The 18,184-nt window shown below is 50.2% G+C and overlaps 1 protein-coding gene across 2 annotated transcripts; it reads right to left on the bottom strand.

Annotated features, from left to right (window-relative positions):
- Positions 1 to 316: 316 nt before the first annotated feature.
- On the bottom strand, positions 317 to 17,520 carry TGM4 (transglutaminase 4). Of its 2 annotated transcripts, XM_061351843.1 has the most exons (15): positions 17,246 to 17,520; positions 15,333 to 15,517; positions 9,980 to 10,168; positions 9,767 to 9,873; positions 9,322 to 9,451; positions 8,446 to 8,564; positions 6,951 to 7,058; positions 6,287 to 6,461; positions 5,931 to 6,069; positions 5,577 to 5,680; positions 4,542 to 4,793; positions 3,058 to 3,405; positions 1,943 to 2,112; positions 1,469 to 1,605; positions 317 to 653 (listed from the first exon to the last, which is right to left on the bottom strand). In XM_061351843.1, the coding sequence occupies exons 2-15, from the start codon at positions 15,346 to 15,348 to the stop codon at positions 512 to 514; spliced, it is 2,136 nt and encodes a 711-aa protein (XP_061207827.1). In that variant the 5' UTR covers positions 15,349 to 15,517; positions 17,246 to 17,520; the 3' UTR covers positions 317 to 511. The 2 variants fall into 2 exon arrangements, with proteins under 2 accessions (XP_061207827.1, XP_061207828.1); XM_061351844.1 differs by lacking the exon at positions 17,246 to 17,520 and having other exon boundaries at positions 15,333 to 15,527.
- Positions 17,521 to 18,184: the final 664 nt, after the last annotated feature.

The raw sequence follows: 18,184 nt of genomic DNA, 5'->3' as shown, positions 1-18,184 counted from the left end.
AATTGGGTGGGACAGGAAGAGGATAAATGAGAAATGGGGTTTGGAGAGACTGTGCCAGGTTTGCTCTTTTTGTTATCTAAAGACAGGAAAGGTACATGCCAGTGCGTGCCCAGCTGGGAGCGAGAGGGAATCACACAGGAGGGATGTGCTTAAAGCATCTTTGAGCTGCCCACGGTGCAGTGATCTCCAATGTAGGACCACAGCCAAGTGGCTGCAGAGCATCCCTGGGCTCCTACTCACCATGGCTGACGCTGGCACCTCCATGAGTTCCAATCCCTGGCCTGAAGCGGGAGCCATACGACCCAATCACGCCATCGATTTTAACATCTTTATTGAATCACAACTGCAATCAACACAATTGTGCCCTTTCAATCAGTTTAGTTCACTTCATGGGATTTTTGCTTTTTACTTTGACAGTGCTATCCAGCAAAGAAGGAGGCAGGAAATGTCTGACACATGCAGCTCGGTTAGAAAAGGCCTTTAGTGAGGCCACCCCACGGAGGCACCCATCCTACTCAACAATGGTGATGGCCTTCTCTGTGGAGATCGCTTTGATCTGGTTCGAGGTGAGCTTGGCTACTATTTTCTTCTCTCCCAGTCTGGTTGGAGTGCAGATTATTTCAGACTTAATGATCCTGCCAGGGTTCACATCCCTAAGGACAAAGGAAAAACAAGTAGTCCCAACATGTCTGAAGGGGGCTACAAGGATGCTGGAGAGGGACTGTTCATCAGGGACTGTAGTGATAGGACAAGGGGTGATGGGTTCAAACTGAAACAGGGGAAGTTCAGGTTAGATCTAAGGCAGAAGCTCTTCCCTGTGAGGGTGCTGAGGCGCTGGCACAGGGTGCCCAGAGAAGCTGTGGCTGCCCCATCCCTGGCAGTGTTCAAGGCCAGGTTGGACACAGGGGCTTGGAGCAACCTGGTCTGGTGTGAGGTGTCCCTGCCCATGGCAGGGGGTTGGAACTGGATGATCTTGAGGTCCTTTCCAACCCAAACCAGTCTGGGATTCTGTGATTCTATGAGTTACGGTTCTTATTTACTGCTTTCAAACCATTTCACTTAAACAACCAGCCGCTGCCTGTATTCAGGCTGTTTCCCTTCTCCCAGCACCAAGGTGCAGCAGGAGGGTCTCAGCACAGTGGTGCTGGCTGTTGGTCCCAGTGATCCTGGGGATCTTTCCCAGACCTCCCAGAGACCTGATTTAGGGCTTCTGAAGGAAGCAGCTGTGTTCACAGCGGCTGGGCAGCACCCAGCATCACAGCAGGAGCACAGGGTGAGCCCTGTTGTGCCCAAACACTCTGAGCACATCGACCCCTGTGTGGGTCTTTCTACTGCACCCAAATGTGGTTCAGATTCAAATGCAGAGGGGCTGCTTACTCCCAATCCCCCAACTGCTTCTTCAAAGGAGTTTAAAACAGAAGAAACAGAGTCCTGACATACTCATTTCATGCTGGAGTCATCTCCTTACCCCTGATCAAACATTGCCATCTTAAATATGCCCAAGCCCTCCACCAGCAGCTTGCAGTTGTCCAAGGGCATGTTCAGCTTGTTCTTGAAGATGAAGGCACAGGTGAACTCCTTGTTCAGTTTGGCTGTTTCTGGCATCTGGCAGAGGAGGAAAGAAACAACCCCAAATACCAGGGATGAGAGGGGTAATAAGGATGCTGGAGCTGATGTAGGATTGCTCCTCACCACCAATATGGTGGAGGACAACCACTCATATCCTTTCCACCCTCCCAAGGCATCGTGTCCTCTGGGAATGTTAACATCACCATGGTGTTACAGTGAGCCCAGCTTTACCCCTCATCCCTGAGGAGCCTGGCTGGTGGCTGCTCCTCTCTGGAGACAATCCAAACCCACCTGGACACATTCCTGTGTGACCTGCCCTGGATGATCTTCAGAGATCCCTTCCAACCCTAATGGTTCTGGGGTTCTGCCTCACCTGGACAGTGATGGGGGGGTACTCAAAGCTCATCGTCGTCTCCTTGGTGAGTTTGTCATCTGTCCCTTGGACCTCGGCAATGGCAGTGATGTGGATGAGCACTTCATCTTCCACCGATGCCAGTGTCTTCATGTATGTGTCAGCTGCAATGTTCAGAGGGACCTGCACCTCTGCAGAGAAGAAAACACAGCTTGGTGGCTTCATCACTCACAGTTTGGGTGGCAAAGTCAGCTCTGGTGGTGGGTGTGGAATGAGATGTAGTCATAGAATCATAGACTGGTTTGGGTTGGAAAGGACCTTAACATTGTCCAGTTGCAAGCCCCTGCCATGGGCAGGGACACCACACACTGGTCCTGGGGTAACGGTTGGACTTGATCTTAAAGGTCTTTTCCAACCTGGCTGATTCTATGATTCTAAATCTCCCCCGTTTCAGTTTAAACCCATTACTCCTTGTCCTATGTATGTATGAGAGCACTCAGCAACCACCAGCAGCAAAGACTTCTTTTTGTGAGTGACTCACGCTTGAAATGACCAACTGCTGTTCATTATTCCCACTCATTAGCCTCCTGTTTAGCAAATCTCAATCACAGTGCTGGGGACCAGGAATGCAATGCAGGCCACTCAAAGATCCGCAAGGAACAGCAAACAGCCCTTGGGATCAGCCAGGAGGTTGACATTCCTATGGATTCAGACAGTAACACTCAGCAGCACCACCACCAGCTCATCTATGTCAGAGTGGCAAGAGCAAGAACAAGCTGCATTTTCCAGCCATCTAAATCCTGTGAGGTACCCGATGCATACACGTACACCCAAAGCCTGGGATGGCATCTTTGAAGCTCACACAGTGGGAATGGGATGTAGATGCTCCAGCATATCCCACCCACACTGGTGTATTTCTAACCATCTCATTGAAGCTGCAGCAGAGACATGGTTTGGTCCCTGCTATGGTGGGATCCCAGGGCTCCCAAATGCAGTAACAAGAGAGCTAGGTGGCAATTTCTGCTCTTTGTGCCCATCTCTGCTCAAATAAGGAAGCTATTATGAACAAACTCAAGTGAAGCCCCAGCCTGCCACAGTAAAGAGTCCATAGAACACAGCAAGCTTTCTGTGCCTACCAGATTTGCCTTCAAGCTTGACGGTCTCCTTGACATGTCCAAGGCTGGCCTCAACTTTCCCAGTATAGGACTGCAGCTGACAGGAGCTGGCGAGATCAATGGTCCAGGTCCCAGGAGTTGAGGTCTTCACGATGATGGCCAGTTCAAAGGGGTTGCCAGGATACAGAGGTGCTTTACTGGTTATCTCAAGCTGGAGCCCACACTTGGAGACTGTCTCCTGCAGGACTGTAGGCTTGGGGCCCACAGGACCCGCGGGGAAAGATGAAGCGAAGCGTGCGCGAGGTACTATTCCTGAAGGGCGGATGAAGGAGGAAGCTTTCTGCATGGATTTCCTCTCCTCTTCAGAGCCTGGATGAAGGAAAAAGATGGGTAACAGCTTTATTTGGGTGCCAAAGAGGGACTCTTCATCAGGGACTGTAGTGATAGCACAAGGGGTAATGGGTTCAAACTGAAACGGGGGAAGTTCAGGTTAGATCTAAGGCAGAAGCTCTTCCCTGTGAGGGTGCTGAGGCGCTGGTACAGGGTGCCCAGAGAAGCTGTGGCTGCCCCATCCCTGGCAGTGTTCAAGGCCAGGTTGGACACAGGGGCTTGGAGCAACCTGGTCTGGTGTGAGGTGTCCCTGTCCATGGCAGGGGGCTGGAACTGGATGAGCTTGAGGTCCTTTCCAACCCAAACCAGACTAGAATCCTGTATCTCAGTCTAATACAAAACCACCTTCTCTTTATTTATGCTTCTGCTGCTGAGCAGGGAGGATGTCAAGGCATCTCCAGCTCAAAGACCCTCTTGGTTTATGCTACCACCAGATCAAACTAGCATTTTGGAATGGAAGAGTGTCCTAAAGGAGACACTTTTTGAGGATGGATGCTCTTAATTTTTTCAGCCTAAGGTTTTCCTTCTCCTCACTAGGAAGGGTTTAACAGTCGAGCCCAACGTGGCTGGATCTGAGAACCGTGGGGAGGGAATGTGGGGTTTTCTGTTTCCAGTATGGTTTGGGGAATGGAAAGACAAGAAGAAGAACAATGAAGAAATGAAGCAGCGGTAAGTCCAACCACTAGGGTGGTCACTCAGCCCATTACTTTCACTGCCTGCAAGCTTGCCTATAGGTTCACTCTGGGCATGAAGACACACAGGAGCAATGCTGCCTCTCTCCAGGTCTTATACACAGGGCTTGCCATTGCAGCTGCCACTGTAGGTGTTTTCTGGAGAAAGGCCAGAGGTCTGCTCTTTGGCACTATATGGGAGGTTTAGATGGAGCTGAGGAACAATTCCTTCCCCAGAGGGTGCTCAGGCATTGGAACAGGCTGCCCAGGGCAGGGCTGCAGTCACCGTCCCTGCAAGTGTTCACACAGCGTGGAGACGAGGCCTCAGTGCCATGGGTTAGTGGTGGCCTTGGCAGTGATGGGAACGGTTGGACTGGGTGAGCTTAAAGGGCTTTTCCACCCTGGTTGATTCTGTGACTCTATTTTAGATGATGGAGCAGTTACCTTCAGGGAACTTGTACTGCCAGGTGATGTCTTCCCGCTTGTCCTGCCCCACAGCTTTTGTGCTGATGTTCATGCCGATGCCTCGGGTCTCTGTGTTAATCCTGATGTACTTATCCTTGCCGTTCACCTTCTTGACCACCCAGTAGACTTTGTCAGCGTTCACTTCTGCATACACAAACTTGCTGTCGAAGGGCAGATACACATCCCCTTCTCGGATAGCCTTCAGCGGGCAGGGACCACACTGGAAAATGCCTAGAGAGTGCATTCAACAACACTTACTTTTCCAAATACGAGCAAAGCCTCCAGTTTGTGTTCCAACCATCAGACCGTCTCAAGCTGGAATCTGTGGCCATGGCTCTTAGTAGTAAATACTCCTCCAATTCAGTCGTGAACTCCAAGAGCCCCCATGTATCCCATAGCTGTTTGGGCTTTTTTATAGGTGACCAAGGTCTACTAAGAGCTTTTATACGTTTCCCCCAATTATTTAAGTTTAAGGTTTGAAAGTCATGGCTTGGTGATGAGCCAATCGAGTCTAGCCACTTGTATTTGATCTGGCAATACCCCACTTTCTGCACAGCCTTGAGGATTCATGTTGTCTTTCCCACCTCCAAATTCCCTCTGCCTGTGCAGGGAGGGTAGTCACCAGTTTTGGCAGTGGCCCCTTTCATTTACCAATGAACTAACTCATTACTTCCACAAGAAAGCTCTACAGAAAGCATCTTTACTGGAGAAAGCTGTGTCACCTCCTACTACAGATCACTCTGAGTCCTCAGCTTCACCTGTCAGAGGATGGTGGAAAGAGAAATCAGCTCTGATTTTCCACCTAACCTCTGTTAGCTCAGTGTGTGTGTGCTCCCACCTCTGAAATAACATTCTCCTACAGCTCCTGTATGCTCCACAGCTTCTTACAAGGCTGGTTTTCTGCCTACTGAGATGCTCTTCCTCCCGTGCCAGGCTGAGACAAGAGGATGGGGACCTCCAGCTTTAGGATGTTGATGCCCACGTACGTGAAGAGCCTCTCTAGGCAAACCCTACCTTGACTTTGCTCCTGAGGGGTTGAGTCGATTGCCTGCCAGCCATCAAACCCCGCTGGCAGGTCTGTCCGCTTCATCCAGACGTCATTCCACACGTGGAAGTTCCTGCGTGCATTTGGGTTGGAAAGGAAAGGAGTGAGATGGAAAACCCACAGTCTTCTCCCTTAATTCTTAAGTAAGGGTAGGTTTAATGGGGGTTTGTGTGTAACCCTGTGAAACCCCAGGCTTTCTCTCCATCTCCCAGGCAGCAAACCCAAAACAGTAGGGAAATTCCTGAGGGAACTGCTGAGGCTGGGAAATGAGGTGCATTGGGATGGAGGGGGGGGTAAGAAGCATCAATCCCTTTTGTCGGTACCAGACAGAGTCGAGGGACATCCCATTCAGCTTCTCTCCCAGTTCATTCAGGTAAATGTCCACTCTCAGGTTCTCCTCCGTGTCGTGTGCTGAGTTGAAGTTGCTCACGCAGCGGGATGGGATCCCCAGGCAGCGCATCACTGCAGCACAAAGCACAGCATCACCAAATCACTCGGGCTGGTGTGAGCCTCTGCTTTAGTAGGAGGTGTCCCTGCCCTTGGCAGGGGGTTGGAACTGGATGAGCCTTAAGGTCCTTTCCAACCCAAACCACGCTGGGATTCTATGATGGTGTTCAGAGGCACGGTAATTTGGCTTATTAGCACAGTAATTAGAGAAGGGAGACAGGTCACTACTTACCTGTAGTGAGGACTCCTGAGAAGACCCAACATTGACCGTAAAGGACCGGCTGCTTTGTTTTGTAATACTTCTGCAAAATAGAGACACTCCCGATCCAATCCAGAGGGGATGTCCCCTTGCTGTAATTCCCTGACCAGTTCCCCAGCAGGACACCGCTGTCATCGTTGGCGTTAACCTGTGGCAGCACAGATGCAAAGGAGAACGATGCTGAAGGAGGCTTAAACGCAGGGTCTCTGCTCCACAGCCCTGGGGCAGCCAGCAAGGCTGGTTGGAAACCCTCCACCTGGATTATCCAGGCAAAGGTGCCACCACTGCTCAGGGAAGCCAAAATGCACCCTGCATCTTGCATCTGAAACCCTAGGGCTCCAAGAAGGGTCCCACCACAGAGAGCTGTAACCCCCCAAGATACAACCTTTGTGTTGGCCCTCCCTGAAGAGGGACAACCACTTGGGGCAGCAGCAAGCTGTATCTGTGTCGATGGGGTGATGCTGTCTATCACTCCCTCCTCCCTCCACCCAAAATGGCTTTCTCTTTGCAGTTTCCCAAAGGAACCCATCTCAGGTGCATCCTGAAATGGTGTTCAAGGCCCCAGGGGAAGAAGAGCAAGTGAGAAGTAGGAGGGAAAGCTGGAGGGGGGCAAAGCGCTTCCACAAGAGATGCGTACCAAAGCAGACATGGCTCTGGACACGAACATAGGATCCCTCCTATTGCTCAGCTTGAGCTTGCTTTTGTCCAGCAGATACATGCAGGCGTCCAAGACGAACTCCTCAAACTGTTTTGGAGAGAAAATGGAGACATGTTTATAAGCTGCTCTAAACCAGGATTTGCTCAAGTTTATCCAAGCACGTGGAGGGAATTGTCTGACCAGTTCTAAACGTCCTTTATGATATGGAATTTCCAAGCCTACAGGGCTTCCAAAAGGCACTCTCTCCAAAGGAGGGCTTAAATGACCCCCCCATGGCCAGAAGACAAAAGCATCGTGTGTCTTGCAAACACAGCTGGAACCTGACCCAGCGATCTTTACTCCTGTGAGTAGCCCTATGTCACTAACGTCATCTCCCTGCAAATTGCTCACAAGAGTAATGAAAGTTTAAGAGCACTATGGATTTGCAGTCTATTGACACAGGTATGGAATGAACCCTGGGGATAGGAGAAAAAGATGCCAAATGGAGATTATTATAGCAAAAGCTTCCTAACTAGCAGTTGCTGATAAAGCTCCCTGAGGTTCAAGTCATAGAGATGTGAAACATCTGATCCAATGAAGCTAGGCAGAATATCAATCTCAGTATCAATATGAATTCCCATTGCTTAACAGCAGAATAAATATTAGGATAGGAACTGCAGTGTGGCCAGTGCCCTTTGGCCCTTCGTGGAAAAGGCATCAGTGTGAGCACTTTTGCTGGGCTCTCTGTATCCTGCAGCTTGAAATCACAGACTTATACAATGATATGAAATAATTAAAAACAAATAAAGAAACCCCAAGCAAACAGATCCCAACATTGTTTGGTGGGAATTCTGTGCGGATAGAGTGTAAGATGCTCTGTTTGGGTGCCTGTGTGCTTCCTATGGGGTGCAAATAAACCTGCTCCGGCATCTCCCTCTTATCTCTACCCTGACTGCGTTTGTCATTGTGCTCTATGGAGTTATCTCAGAGGCAGCATGAGGAACACCCTTCCTGGGAGGGCGGGATGCTTGTGTCCTGCATCCAACAGCTCACCTCGAGGCCAGGGAAGGCACCACTTGAATGATGACAACCTCAGCCATTGCTTTTCCCCCTGTTTTTTCCCCATCATGATGCAACAAGTAATTAATAGGATTGGTTTGCCCTCCCCATGTCTCATGAGCTGGTTCCCAACAGCTCCTGTGTTGCATGGGAGAGGGGAGGACTCCTTCTGGGAATGTCTTCAACCAGAAATGCTCTGTTTGCACATCATTTGACAGGGGGTTTGTATTCTGACTGTTACCATGCCATTGAACCCCATTCTCCAGCTGTGGATGGGGAAAACACTGAAGCACACAGGTTACTCCAAGCAGATGAAGCTGGCAGGGCTGCTCAAGCACTTTAAGCTACTCATGGGATTAAACTGTTTATAGCTCTGATTCACTGAACTGAATGACAGAGCAAATAAGGGTAATAGCACTGACAAGTGCTGCTTTACCTGCCCGAAGTTCCATGGTCTATTGTAAATGCTGTATGCAGACCCAACGTAGATGTAGCCCGTGTCGTTGAGCACGTACTCGTTTCTCTGTGCCTCATCAGCCATGAAAACAACATCATCTGGAGGAAAAGAACCCTTGGTGTTAGGTGGTTTGCTCACAGTAGTCAAAGCTCTCCTTGGAATGCTAACTGGAAGAGCTGGTGGTCTGGGACCTTCACACAAAGGATGACCAGGCAGCACTCACATCTCTTTTTCCTATCATGGACAGTTTTCCTCTAAGACTACCCTTTCATTTACTCCTGTAGGTCTATTGCTATGTGACCAGTGTTTTGTTTTAGCAAAGAGCTTCCAAACACTTCAGTTGACCAAGCTGGCAGCAGAGACCTTGGGGACTGATGCCAACCAGCAGCACACTTTTTTGTCCCGTTACTTTTTTATCTGGATTTTAAGCCAATGCAGTCATAGAATCACAGAATCCCAGACTGGTTTGGGTTGGAAAATACCTTGGGATCATCCAGCTCCAACCCCTGCCACAGACAGGGACACCTCACACCAGACCAGGTTGCTCCAAGCCCCTGTGTCCAACCTGGCCTTGAACACTGCCAGGGATGGGGCAGCCACAGCTTCTCTGGGCACCCTGTGCCAGCGCCTCAGCACCCTCACAGGGAAGAGCTTCTGCCTTAGATCTATCCTGAACTTCCCCTGTTTCAGTTTGAACCCATCACCCCCTGTCCTATCGCTACAGTCCCTGATGAAGTCTCTTTGGCACCCAAATAAAGCTGTTACCCATCTTTTTTGGGGAAAGAGAGCAGGAAAAAGGTGAGGAAAAGCTCCCAAGGGAGCAGTGATTATCACTGTGGTTGCAGGACCACTCACCTTCACACCAAGGATTGAACAAAAGGTAGATTTCACCGTTTTCGGGCTTGTAAATGTTATTTCCAGTCTTTACATTCAGGGTGTATTTTCCCACTGGGGCCATGGGTGAGCTGGTGACAGACAGTAGGCACTGGGGAGGCAACAAAAGAGACAGCATGATGGACCCTCCATCCCAGCCACAGGCCTGCAGGATCAGCAGAAGTGCCAAAGCTGGTAGCCAAGGGCATCTGGGCAAGGAGAGAGGGGAAGGATGGGATGAGTGCATCCTGCGTGTGCAGTGGGGGAGCAATGGGTTAAACAGGATAAAACAAGGCAAGGCTTCTGCCCACCCAAAGTGATAGGGCTAAAGGAAAGCAGGGCAGGGGGAGGAGAAGGATTTGCTCTGTAGCTCCCAACAGGCTTGGCATTGCTGCTTCCATGCGGAAATGCTCCCCATGGGCTCTACCTCATTGCCGCTGCTCTTGACGATGGAGATTTGCCAACTGCTGAGATCCTCCTCCCGCCTGGGGTTCAGCGACATCAGGGTGCCCCTGGATCTCATTGGGTTTTCACCTGGAAGCAAACCCAGCACAGGATGCAGGAGGGCAGCAGGGGTCTGCAGTGACCGGACAGCGGCTGCCAGTGGAGCATCTCCTGAGGGCCGTGGAGGAGCACTCACCGATGCCGAAGCGCAGCGAGAGCTTGTCGGGGGCCTGCAGCTCCCTGCTGAAGGTGAGCTGCAGCAGGAAGGGCTGCCCGCGCCGCACCACCAGGTTGCTGATGTTGTACCCATCCGTGTGGTGCTGGCGGCAGTTCTGGCTCTTGAGGAAGTCAAGCCCAGTGACCTTCAGGTCGCTCCCTGGAAAGCCTTCAGCAGGAAGGGAGAGGGGAAAGGAGAGAGATTGGTGGTGAATTGCTCAGCAAAGACAGTTTCCTTCTTAATGGAGCCCCATGAGGTGCCAAGACATCTGAGTGTCAAGTGACATTTCAATGGTACAGCTGTTTATATATACATATATACACATAAATAGTACGGTATCATATTGTATGCTATGCTGTACTACACTATACTGCACTACAATGTACTATACTGCACAATATTACACTACACTGTACTAATATAATAGGATAGAATGTGTTATGATATAACAAAATGTAATGTAATGTATGATGTAATATGATGTATTACGTATATGTAACCTACAATGTAATATGATGTGTACATTTATGCAATATATGATGGAATATGATGTGTTACATATATGTAGTATATGATGTAATATGATGTAACATAGTTATATAGCCTTATAATATAAGGCTTTGAACAACCTGGCCTAGTGGAAGGTGTCCCTGCCCATGGCAGGTTGGGGGTTAAAACTAGATAATCATTAAGGTCCATTCCAACCCAAACCATTCTCTGATTCTCTTATGATCATATCATTTTGTATCATTGATAACATAACATATAACACATAACATAACCACTACTTCATATATGTATATAGAGATACAGAGACCGTTGTGTTGCTGGGATGGGTTACAGAGGCAGGCAGTGGTGAGTGCTGCAGCAATCCACCTGGATTGAGGGATGCCTGACCTCTGCATCAGCCCTGGGCAAGTGGGGAATGAGTGACCTGAGGAAGGTGGAGGCAGCATGAGCATCTCTGCCCTTGCTGCAGCCAAGCATTCAGCCAGGCATCCCAGCACTGCTGTGCTCCCTGGGGCTGCTTCCTCAGAGATGGGAACTCACTGGTTTGGCAACCCATGTCTGCTGACTCACTGCCTACCCCTGCATACTGCAGCAGCCAGGTCCACAGGACAGCCAGATGCATGACAGCACGTCTTGTTGTGATACTGGAAGTCCTGCTTCTGTCAAAGTCTTGCTTCTCCCTCAAAACCAGAGCAGGGAAATCACATCTGCATCCCTCAGCATCTCACACCTCCAGAGGTCCTGACCACCACAACATCTCTGCCCATGGTCCTAGCCACATCCCTGAGCTCTCTCCTTCATCTACTCAGCTGCTTTGCTGGTGGCACCTTGTCAAAGCCAGGGCTGTGACAGCAGCTTCTGTTTGCTGCTTGCTGCATGTCTGTGCTGTGCTGAACGCATGGAGCATCAGCTTTCTGAGTGTTACAAATGATTCGTTGCTATTGCAGGTACTAAAACAAGTAGTAGTAGTAGTAGTAGTAGTAGTAGTAGTAGTAGTAGTAGTAGTAGTAGTAAAGACAGATGGAGAAAGTGCTGCTTGCCAATGCACATTCAGAGGTGATGCTCCCAAGCATAAGAGAGCAGCTTAAAAATTAAACCTCACCGTTGGGGCTTTAATCTCAGTGTAATCCCCTCTGGTCAAAGATCAGCCTTATAGTAGCACTGAATGTATTATTTATGATTAGCAAATAATAGCTAACAGTAGCTTTAGCTGCTCCTTACAAAACACAGCACATCATAGAGTCAAGCTGGGAGTAAACTAAGTGTTCCAAAATTCAGCTCCCCTCAGCTGCTGAGATCCCCAACATCTCAGGATGCCAAAAGCCTGGAAAAGGGGTCTCTTCAAGACACTGAAGTTGATGTTTTATATTTCCACCCCAAAAGTTAATCCCAAGTCATATAACAACAGTCACCGACCAACCTCGCATGGAAGTCTGAATACATGGATCTTTGCAACTTGGTTTCTCCTGCAATCCAGGTAACCAAAGGAGGGTTTGGAGCTGTGCTGGAGAAATGCTACCTGCCTGGAAGATGCTAAACATGGGGGGCAGAGCTCTATAAAGTATAGTATGGTATGGTATAGTATGGTGTGGTATATGGAACACGTCTCCTATGGAGCCAGGCTGAGAGAGCTGGGCTGGGTCAGCCTGGAGAAGAGAAGGCTCCTGAAGGGGAGACCTTAGAGCAGCTCCAGTGCCTAAAGGGGCTGCAGGAAACCTGGAGAGGGGCTTGGGACAAGGGCCTGTAGGGACAGGGCAAGGGGAATGGCTTGAACCTGCCAGAGGGGAGACTGAGCTGAGCTCTTAGGCAGAAGCTCTTCCCTGTGAGGGTGCTGAGGCGCTGGCACAGGGTGCCCAGAGAAGCTGTGGCTGCCCCATCCCTGGCAGTGTTCAAGGCCAGGTTGGACACAGGGGCTTGGAGCAACCTGGTCTGGTGTGAGGTGTCCCTGCCCATGGCAGGGGTTGGAACTGGATGAGCTGGATGGGAGCAAGGCCAGGAAAAGCCCCACCACCTCGTGCCCAGCAGCTCCTGGCTCAGGGCTGTGTCCATAGGAGTGGGGCTCCAAGAGGCACAACCTGGTGCTACACTGGAGCAAAGAGAAAGACCTCATCTTTCAACGCTGGCCTAAGGCTTTGGGAGCTTGCCCTGGGAGGTGTGACAGGGAAAGCCGGAGCATGCCGGAACGTGGCTGAGCTGTATGTCTTTGGGAGTGTCTGAGCTGTCTTGTACCTGCCCATTAAACACCCTTAAAGGATAAATTCCGTGTAAACAGCGGGGAGTAACAATACCGCAAGAGCAATTGGCTCAGGAGTGATTCAGATGAAGATCTGGGAGAGTCAGGAAATTCAAACCCACTTACGTTAACCCATAAATTAGCAAATCAAAGGCATAATGGTGGAAGGGATTAATGCAGCAGATGCCATGACAGATTCACACGGCATCAGGCAGCCCTGTGAGGCTGAGCTCAACAAGAGCCATCCATAGGGAAGGCTGCAATCTGCTGCGGCACGAGAGATGGGGCAGGCTGGAATCACTGGCACGCGTGCCACTGACACCTGGAAGGCAGCAGCCTTGAGTGAAGCAAACCAATGGACCCCCACTGGGTTACTACCTCCATGTATTTCTTCTTAGGAGCTATATAAACCATATTTATCTTCATTACTTAACAGTTATCAGTGGTACAGCAGATACAGACTAAAAACTGGCCATCACCTTCTAAGTGATTTTGTTTCTGCTTGCTTGCTGCCTGACAGATGCCAACATCTGGCTGATGTTTTGCACGATGAAGTGTGTGTGTGGGGGATATCTGTGTCTGTATTAATGTCAAGAAACTTCAGCTGAAATAATTGCTTAACCTTCTTGAGAAGGATGAAGGGGAAGTGCCTCTTCCTCAGCATTGACAAATCTCCAGCTACCAAAGCTGCTCAACTGTGCTCCCTATGGAAACACTGGTGCCAGGGTGAGAAGCTCCCAAAACCAGCCCTGGTGATGGGAGAGGGCTATAGAGGGATGTGGGAGCTGAATGCATAAGATGGCTGTGGGAAAGGGCTCTGGGAAATCTGTCTTTACAGCATTTCCTAACTTAGGGAGTGCATTTCCATCCCCTGTTTCTGGACACTACCGATGTTGAGGATGCACAGATTAACACCATGGACAACAGCTGCCTTGGAACACAAAGCATGTTAAGATCCTTTCCAATCCTAACCATTCTATGGTTCTATGGTGTAGTGATGAGCTGGCAGCCCTAAGGTAACGGCTGGACGTGGTCTTTAAGGTCTTTTCCAAGCTGGCTGATGCTATGATTCTATTCCCTGATTCTATGCCCTAAGAGCGCAGAGCGCGGTGCCAAAGACCTATCCCAGCTGCACTGCACTGATTCCTGTGCAAACACACACGTGGTACCCGGTGATCCGAGGGGCTGGGCTGCAGCCAAGCTCCCCGGGCAGCCCCTGTGTGCCACTTGCAGCTTCCTGCCCTGCCTCCTGCCTGGAGCACGCTGAGAACACGTTGCAAGAGGCTGCGCTCGCTCCTAGGGCAAGCCAGAAGCAAACCCAAACCTCAACTGTTCTCAAATGATTTTGTTTCCTTTCTTTAAGCAGAAGTTTCAAGGCAGTGATTTTACTTTCATCTCCTCGTTCCATGATTTATCCCTTATGGAGCTCCTTTCTGCACTACCCTGCTGGCCCCATCGCATTGCTATCTGCCTGGGAAGATGTTCGGAGCATCAAGGGATCACCCAGGACAAAAGCAGGGACACGAGGACTTTGCACTGGTAAGAACCTGAAGCCTTTTTTCCATGAGGATGAGGTGATGTGGCTTTAAAAAGTATATTAATGCAGAGCAGATTCAGTGGGAATAAGGGAGGACAGGATGGAAGTGGGAAGAGAACTGTAGTTTTACAAGAGAGAGCAAAATCTGGACACCTGCATTTACTCCCTATCCTTACCCAGCCCCCAGGAAAACACTCTCACAGTGATGTGAATTCACATCCCAGAGAGGCTGCTGTCCAAGACTTCCTGGGGAACTTCAGCTCATCCATACCCAGAGTAGCAAGGCATGAACCGGAGGGGATCGGAGCAGTGTCAGGACATCATTCCCCTATTGATGCTGTGGAGACCTGCTCCTGGCTCCCTAGATGAGGGGTTCTGAGCAGTGTCAGGACATCATTCCCCTATTGATGCTGTGGAGACCTGCTCCTGGCTCACTAGATGAGGGGTTCAGAGCATCCTGGGTCTGGCTCCAGGAGCACAACCAGTGGTGGTGGCTCTGCAGTGCTGAAGGAGTGACTCAGGCACCTTTCTAGGTAGGTACAGGATGTGCTGACAATAGGCCAAAGCTCACATCCAAATAAATCCTCTTTCCAGTTACTCTAAAACATCTGTCAGATGGTATCAGCCACCACTGAAGAGTAATAATCTCCACGATTAAGTACCCTGAATCAAAGGCATTCCTTTCACCTTGACACAGGACAAGTTTAAAGAAGCTGCATGAATTGTCCATTACCGCTGATGGATAGAACCAGATGTTGATGAAAAGTGAGTTGCATTTCGCAGCTGGTTCACCTCATCTGCCACGATGTAAAGGTCTTTTCCAGCCTAGTGAATTCTATGACTCTAAAATCAGAACTTGCACAGCCACAGCAAACCCACCCCCCTTGAGCAGCGGTGGTACCAAAACACCTTCCCACAAGCTGGAGTACCACTGATAACATGTTCCCCATGGCAGTCAGAGGGGTGAGAACTCTCCACCTCCACTGGAACTGCCTACTGGAGACCTGCCAAAGTGCACATCAAACACAGGGGTACGGAGCAGTGAAACTCACCAGTGCTGTTGCTCATGGTTCCTGACAGCGTTCCGACCCGAGATGCTGGTCCCGAGCTCCTGAGTAGCCTGTGCCACTTGCTGCTGAGCGTGGAGGAGGAAGGCAGGCTGCCCTTTTATCAGTGTCTTGCTCTGAGGTGTCAGCAGGGCCACTGCCAAGGGGAGGTGTTTAGAGAAAGGAAGTGCCTATGGAAAAAAAACCATGACTGCAACTCCCTGAGCACATAGTCAGAGCCTGGAAAACAGCGAAACCCAAAGCCCGACTCACATGGAAGGTGGATTTGCACAATCAGATGACAAGTGGACAGACCCTTCCCTGACAAACGGTAAAATCATGGGCTAGATGAGTAACAGGAATGCGCCTGTGCCCCAGCATCCAGGTTACTGGGGCTCAAACACAAGGGCTAACTTTGCAAGGAAGCCCACACTTAATCCATAGGAAAACAAAGCTCCCCATTGGGACCAGTTTCATTTTCTTTGAAGACAGTGAGACTTTTTTCACTGCATTTGGGACAGAAGCACTTGAAGTTGTGGGTTAAAAGCACAGAATGGTTTGGGTTGGAAAGGACCTTAAATCTCATCCAGTTCCAACCCCCTGCCATGGGCAGGGACACCTCACACCAGACCAGGTTGCTCCAAGCCCCTGTGTCCAACCTGGCCTTGAACACTGCCAGGGATGGGGCAGCCACAGCTTCTCTGGGCACCCTGTGCCAGCGCCTCAGCACCCTCACAGGGAAGAGCTTCTGCCTTAGCTCTAACCTGAACTTCCCCTGTTTCAGTTTGAACCCATCACCCCTTGTCCTATCACTACAGTCCCTGATGAAGAGTCCCTCTCCAGCATCCTTGTAGCCCCCTTCAGACATGTTGGGACTACTTGTTTTTCCTTTGTCCTTAGGGACGTGAAGCCTGGCAGGATCATTAAGTCTGAAATACAGCACCTTCCGTATGGAGACAGGCTGAGAACATCGGGGCTGCTCAGCCTGGAGAAGAGAAGCTGCATGGAGACCTCAGAGCAGCTTCCAGTGTCTGAAGGGGGCTACAAGGATGCTGGAGAGGGACTCTTCATCAGGGACTGTAGTGATAGGACAAGGGGTGATGGGTTCAGACTGAAACAGGGGAAGTTCAGGTTAGATCTAAGGCAGAAGCTCTTCGCTGTGAGGGTGCTGAGGCGCTGGCACAGGGTGCCCAGAGGAGCTGTGGCTGCCCCATCCCTGGCAGTGTTCAAGGTCAGACACTGGAAGTCCAGCATTTACATGTGTGAGGTGGAAAGCCCAGGATCATGGCACTGGCTGTCGCCTCCTGGGGTCAAACAGACACCCAGGGAGATTGGGTGGGAAAGGAGAAACAGACCATGTCCAGGAGGAGCAAGAAACATGGTGGAGCATGAGCAGTTTCCTGGCTGCTCTTTGCTACAGCTTCACCAAAGGTCTCTGCCCAGGAGGTGCCTGTATCCCATGTGCCCCACTGCCACCGTGGTCCTCAGGATGACTGACGATGGAGAGATGAGTCTACCCCACAGAGGGGAGAGCTGGTGGTACACAGGCCACCAGCCACCTGGGCACAGAGACTAGAAAGAGGTACAAACACCCCAAATACACCAAAGTGTAGAGGTGTCTCAGCCATGGGAGCAGCCTCAGCCCCATGATGCCTCCCTCCATGGCAGCAGACCCTCAGTCTGGCCCACCAAGGTAGGATCAGTCTGTGAGCCTCATGCACCTAAAGGTAGGATCTTCCTAAACAAGACCTCGCTGTGGAAGCCTTCAAAGGCACCGACATTTCTCCATCAATTCACGTGTTTACTTTGACTGTTTCATCTGGTGCCGCGATGTCGGTGCAAGCTGGGTGCTGAGTTAGCACATCCCACCCTTGGAGCATGTCAGTGCTTGCTGGCGGGTGTATGTTGGGTGTCCTTACCTGAGAGCATGACTAGAGCATCACAGGGCATCCGGGGCTCAGTGTGCAGATGTAATCTCACAGGACATCTCCATGAGCATCTGAACCACCGCGTTCTCAAGAGACAGAGCATCGCTCACTGGTCAGCACCAGACAATGCGCTGGCAATCGGGTATTTCACTATTGCAAATACCCACTACAACCCCAATTCACCTTTCAGTGTTGCTTTTACTCTGCTTTTCTTTTCCTCCTGCAAGGTGAAGGGGTTCTGTTTAGAAACAGCATGGGATGAGGTAAGGCATACATGGAATGTCAGTACAATAACATAACCAGTAGTACATGCAACCTGAACGTTTACGATGTGCATTACTGGATTCCACTTAATTGCAGCAACAGTGTAATCCACTTAACACTGACAGTAGCTTTGTAACCCAGTCTCAACCTGTTATAGATATATATATCTTTATCACTCCATGCTTGGTTGGAGGCAGCTTAAATAGCGTTGACACAGTAGCCCTACAGCAAAACCTACAGATTTCTGCCAACAGGAACTGGTTCATGTTGGTAACGCTCCCCTCCTGAGATCATTTGGTTAGGTGCGTGCTGGAGGGTCAGTGGTGCAGTCAGGGCATGCATTCACCCAGGACAGTCCCATTTCCAGCACTATAGGATATTGCAAAAGGCTGATTTCAACAGTGTGCATGTTCTGACCCTCGACCTGAACCTCAGAGTTCGAGGAAAGATGTAGAAGTGCAATGTGTGGGGGTCCTGCCCTGCCATGAACTTACTCCACCTTGGAGAGTGGTTGGCCTTTTCACTGTCTACAAGACTCCTTGGGTTATGCCAGCAGACAGCACTGAGTTTTCAGTTCTGCTTTCACTTTGTGCAGCTGCTGGTCTTGCCTGCTCCCATTATCCTCTTCAGACTGGTAGCATCTCAATGCAACGGCACTAAACTTGG

The sequence above is a fragment of the Neopsephotus bourkii genome, unplaced genomic scaffold, assembly GCF_033783945.1.
Source record: "Neopsephotus bourkii isolate Nb327-2 ecotype Australia unplaced genomic scaffold, CSIRO-AGI_Nbou_v1 NB_611, whole genome shotgun sequence".
NCBI classification, from domain to species: Eukaryota; Metazoa; Chordata; class Aves; order Psittaciformes; family Psittacidae; genus Neopsephotus; species Neopsephotus bourkii.
This window is presented reverse-complemented; position numbering and strand designations above follow the sequence as displayed.

Bases quoted from the DNA above. Each gene is read 5' to 3' on its own strand.
- TGM4 (XM_061351843.1), bottom strand. The intron at 6,070-6,286 runs GTAAGTAGTGAC...TTTGTGCTGCAG, and splicing joins CTCAGGAGTCCTCACTACAG to TGATGCGCTGCCTGGGGATC. The intron at 2,113-3,057 runs GTAGGCACAGAA...TCTTCTCTGCAG, and splicing joins CAAGCTTGAAGGCAAATCTG to AGGTGCAGGTCCCTCTGAAC.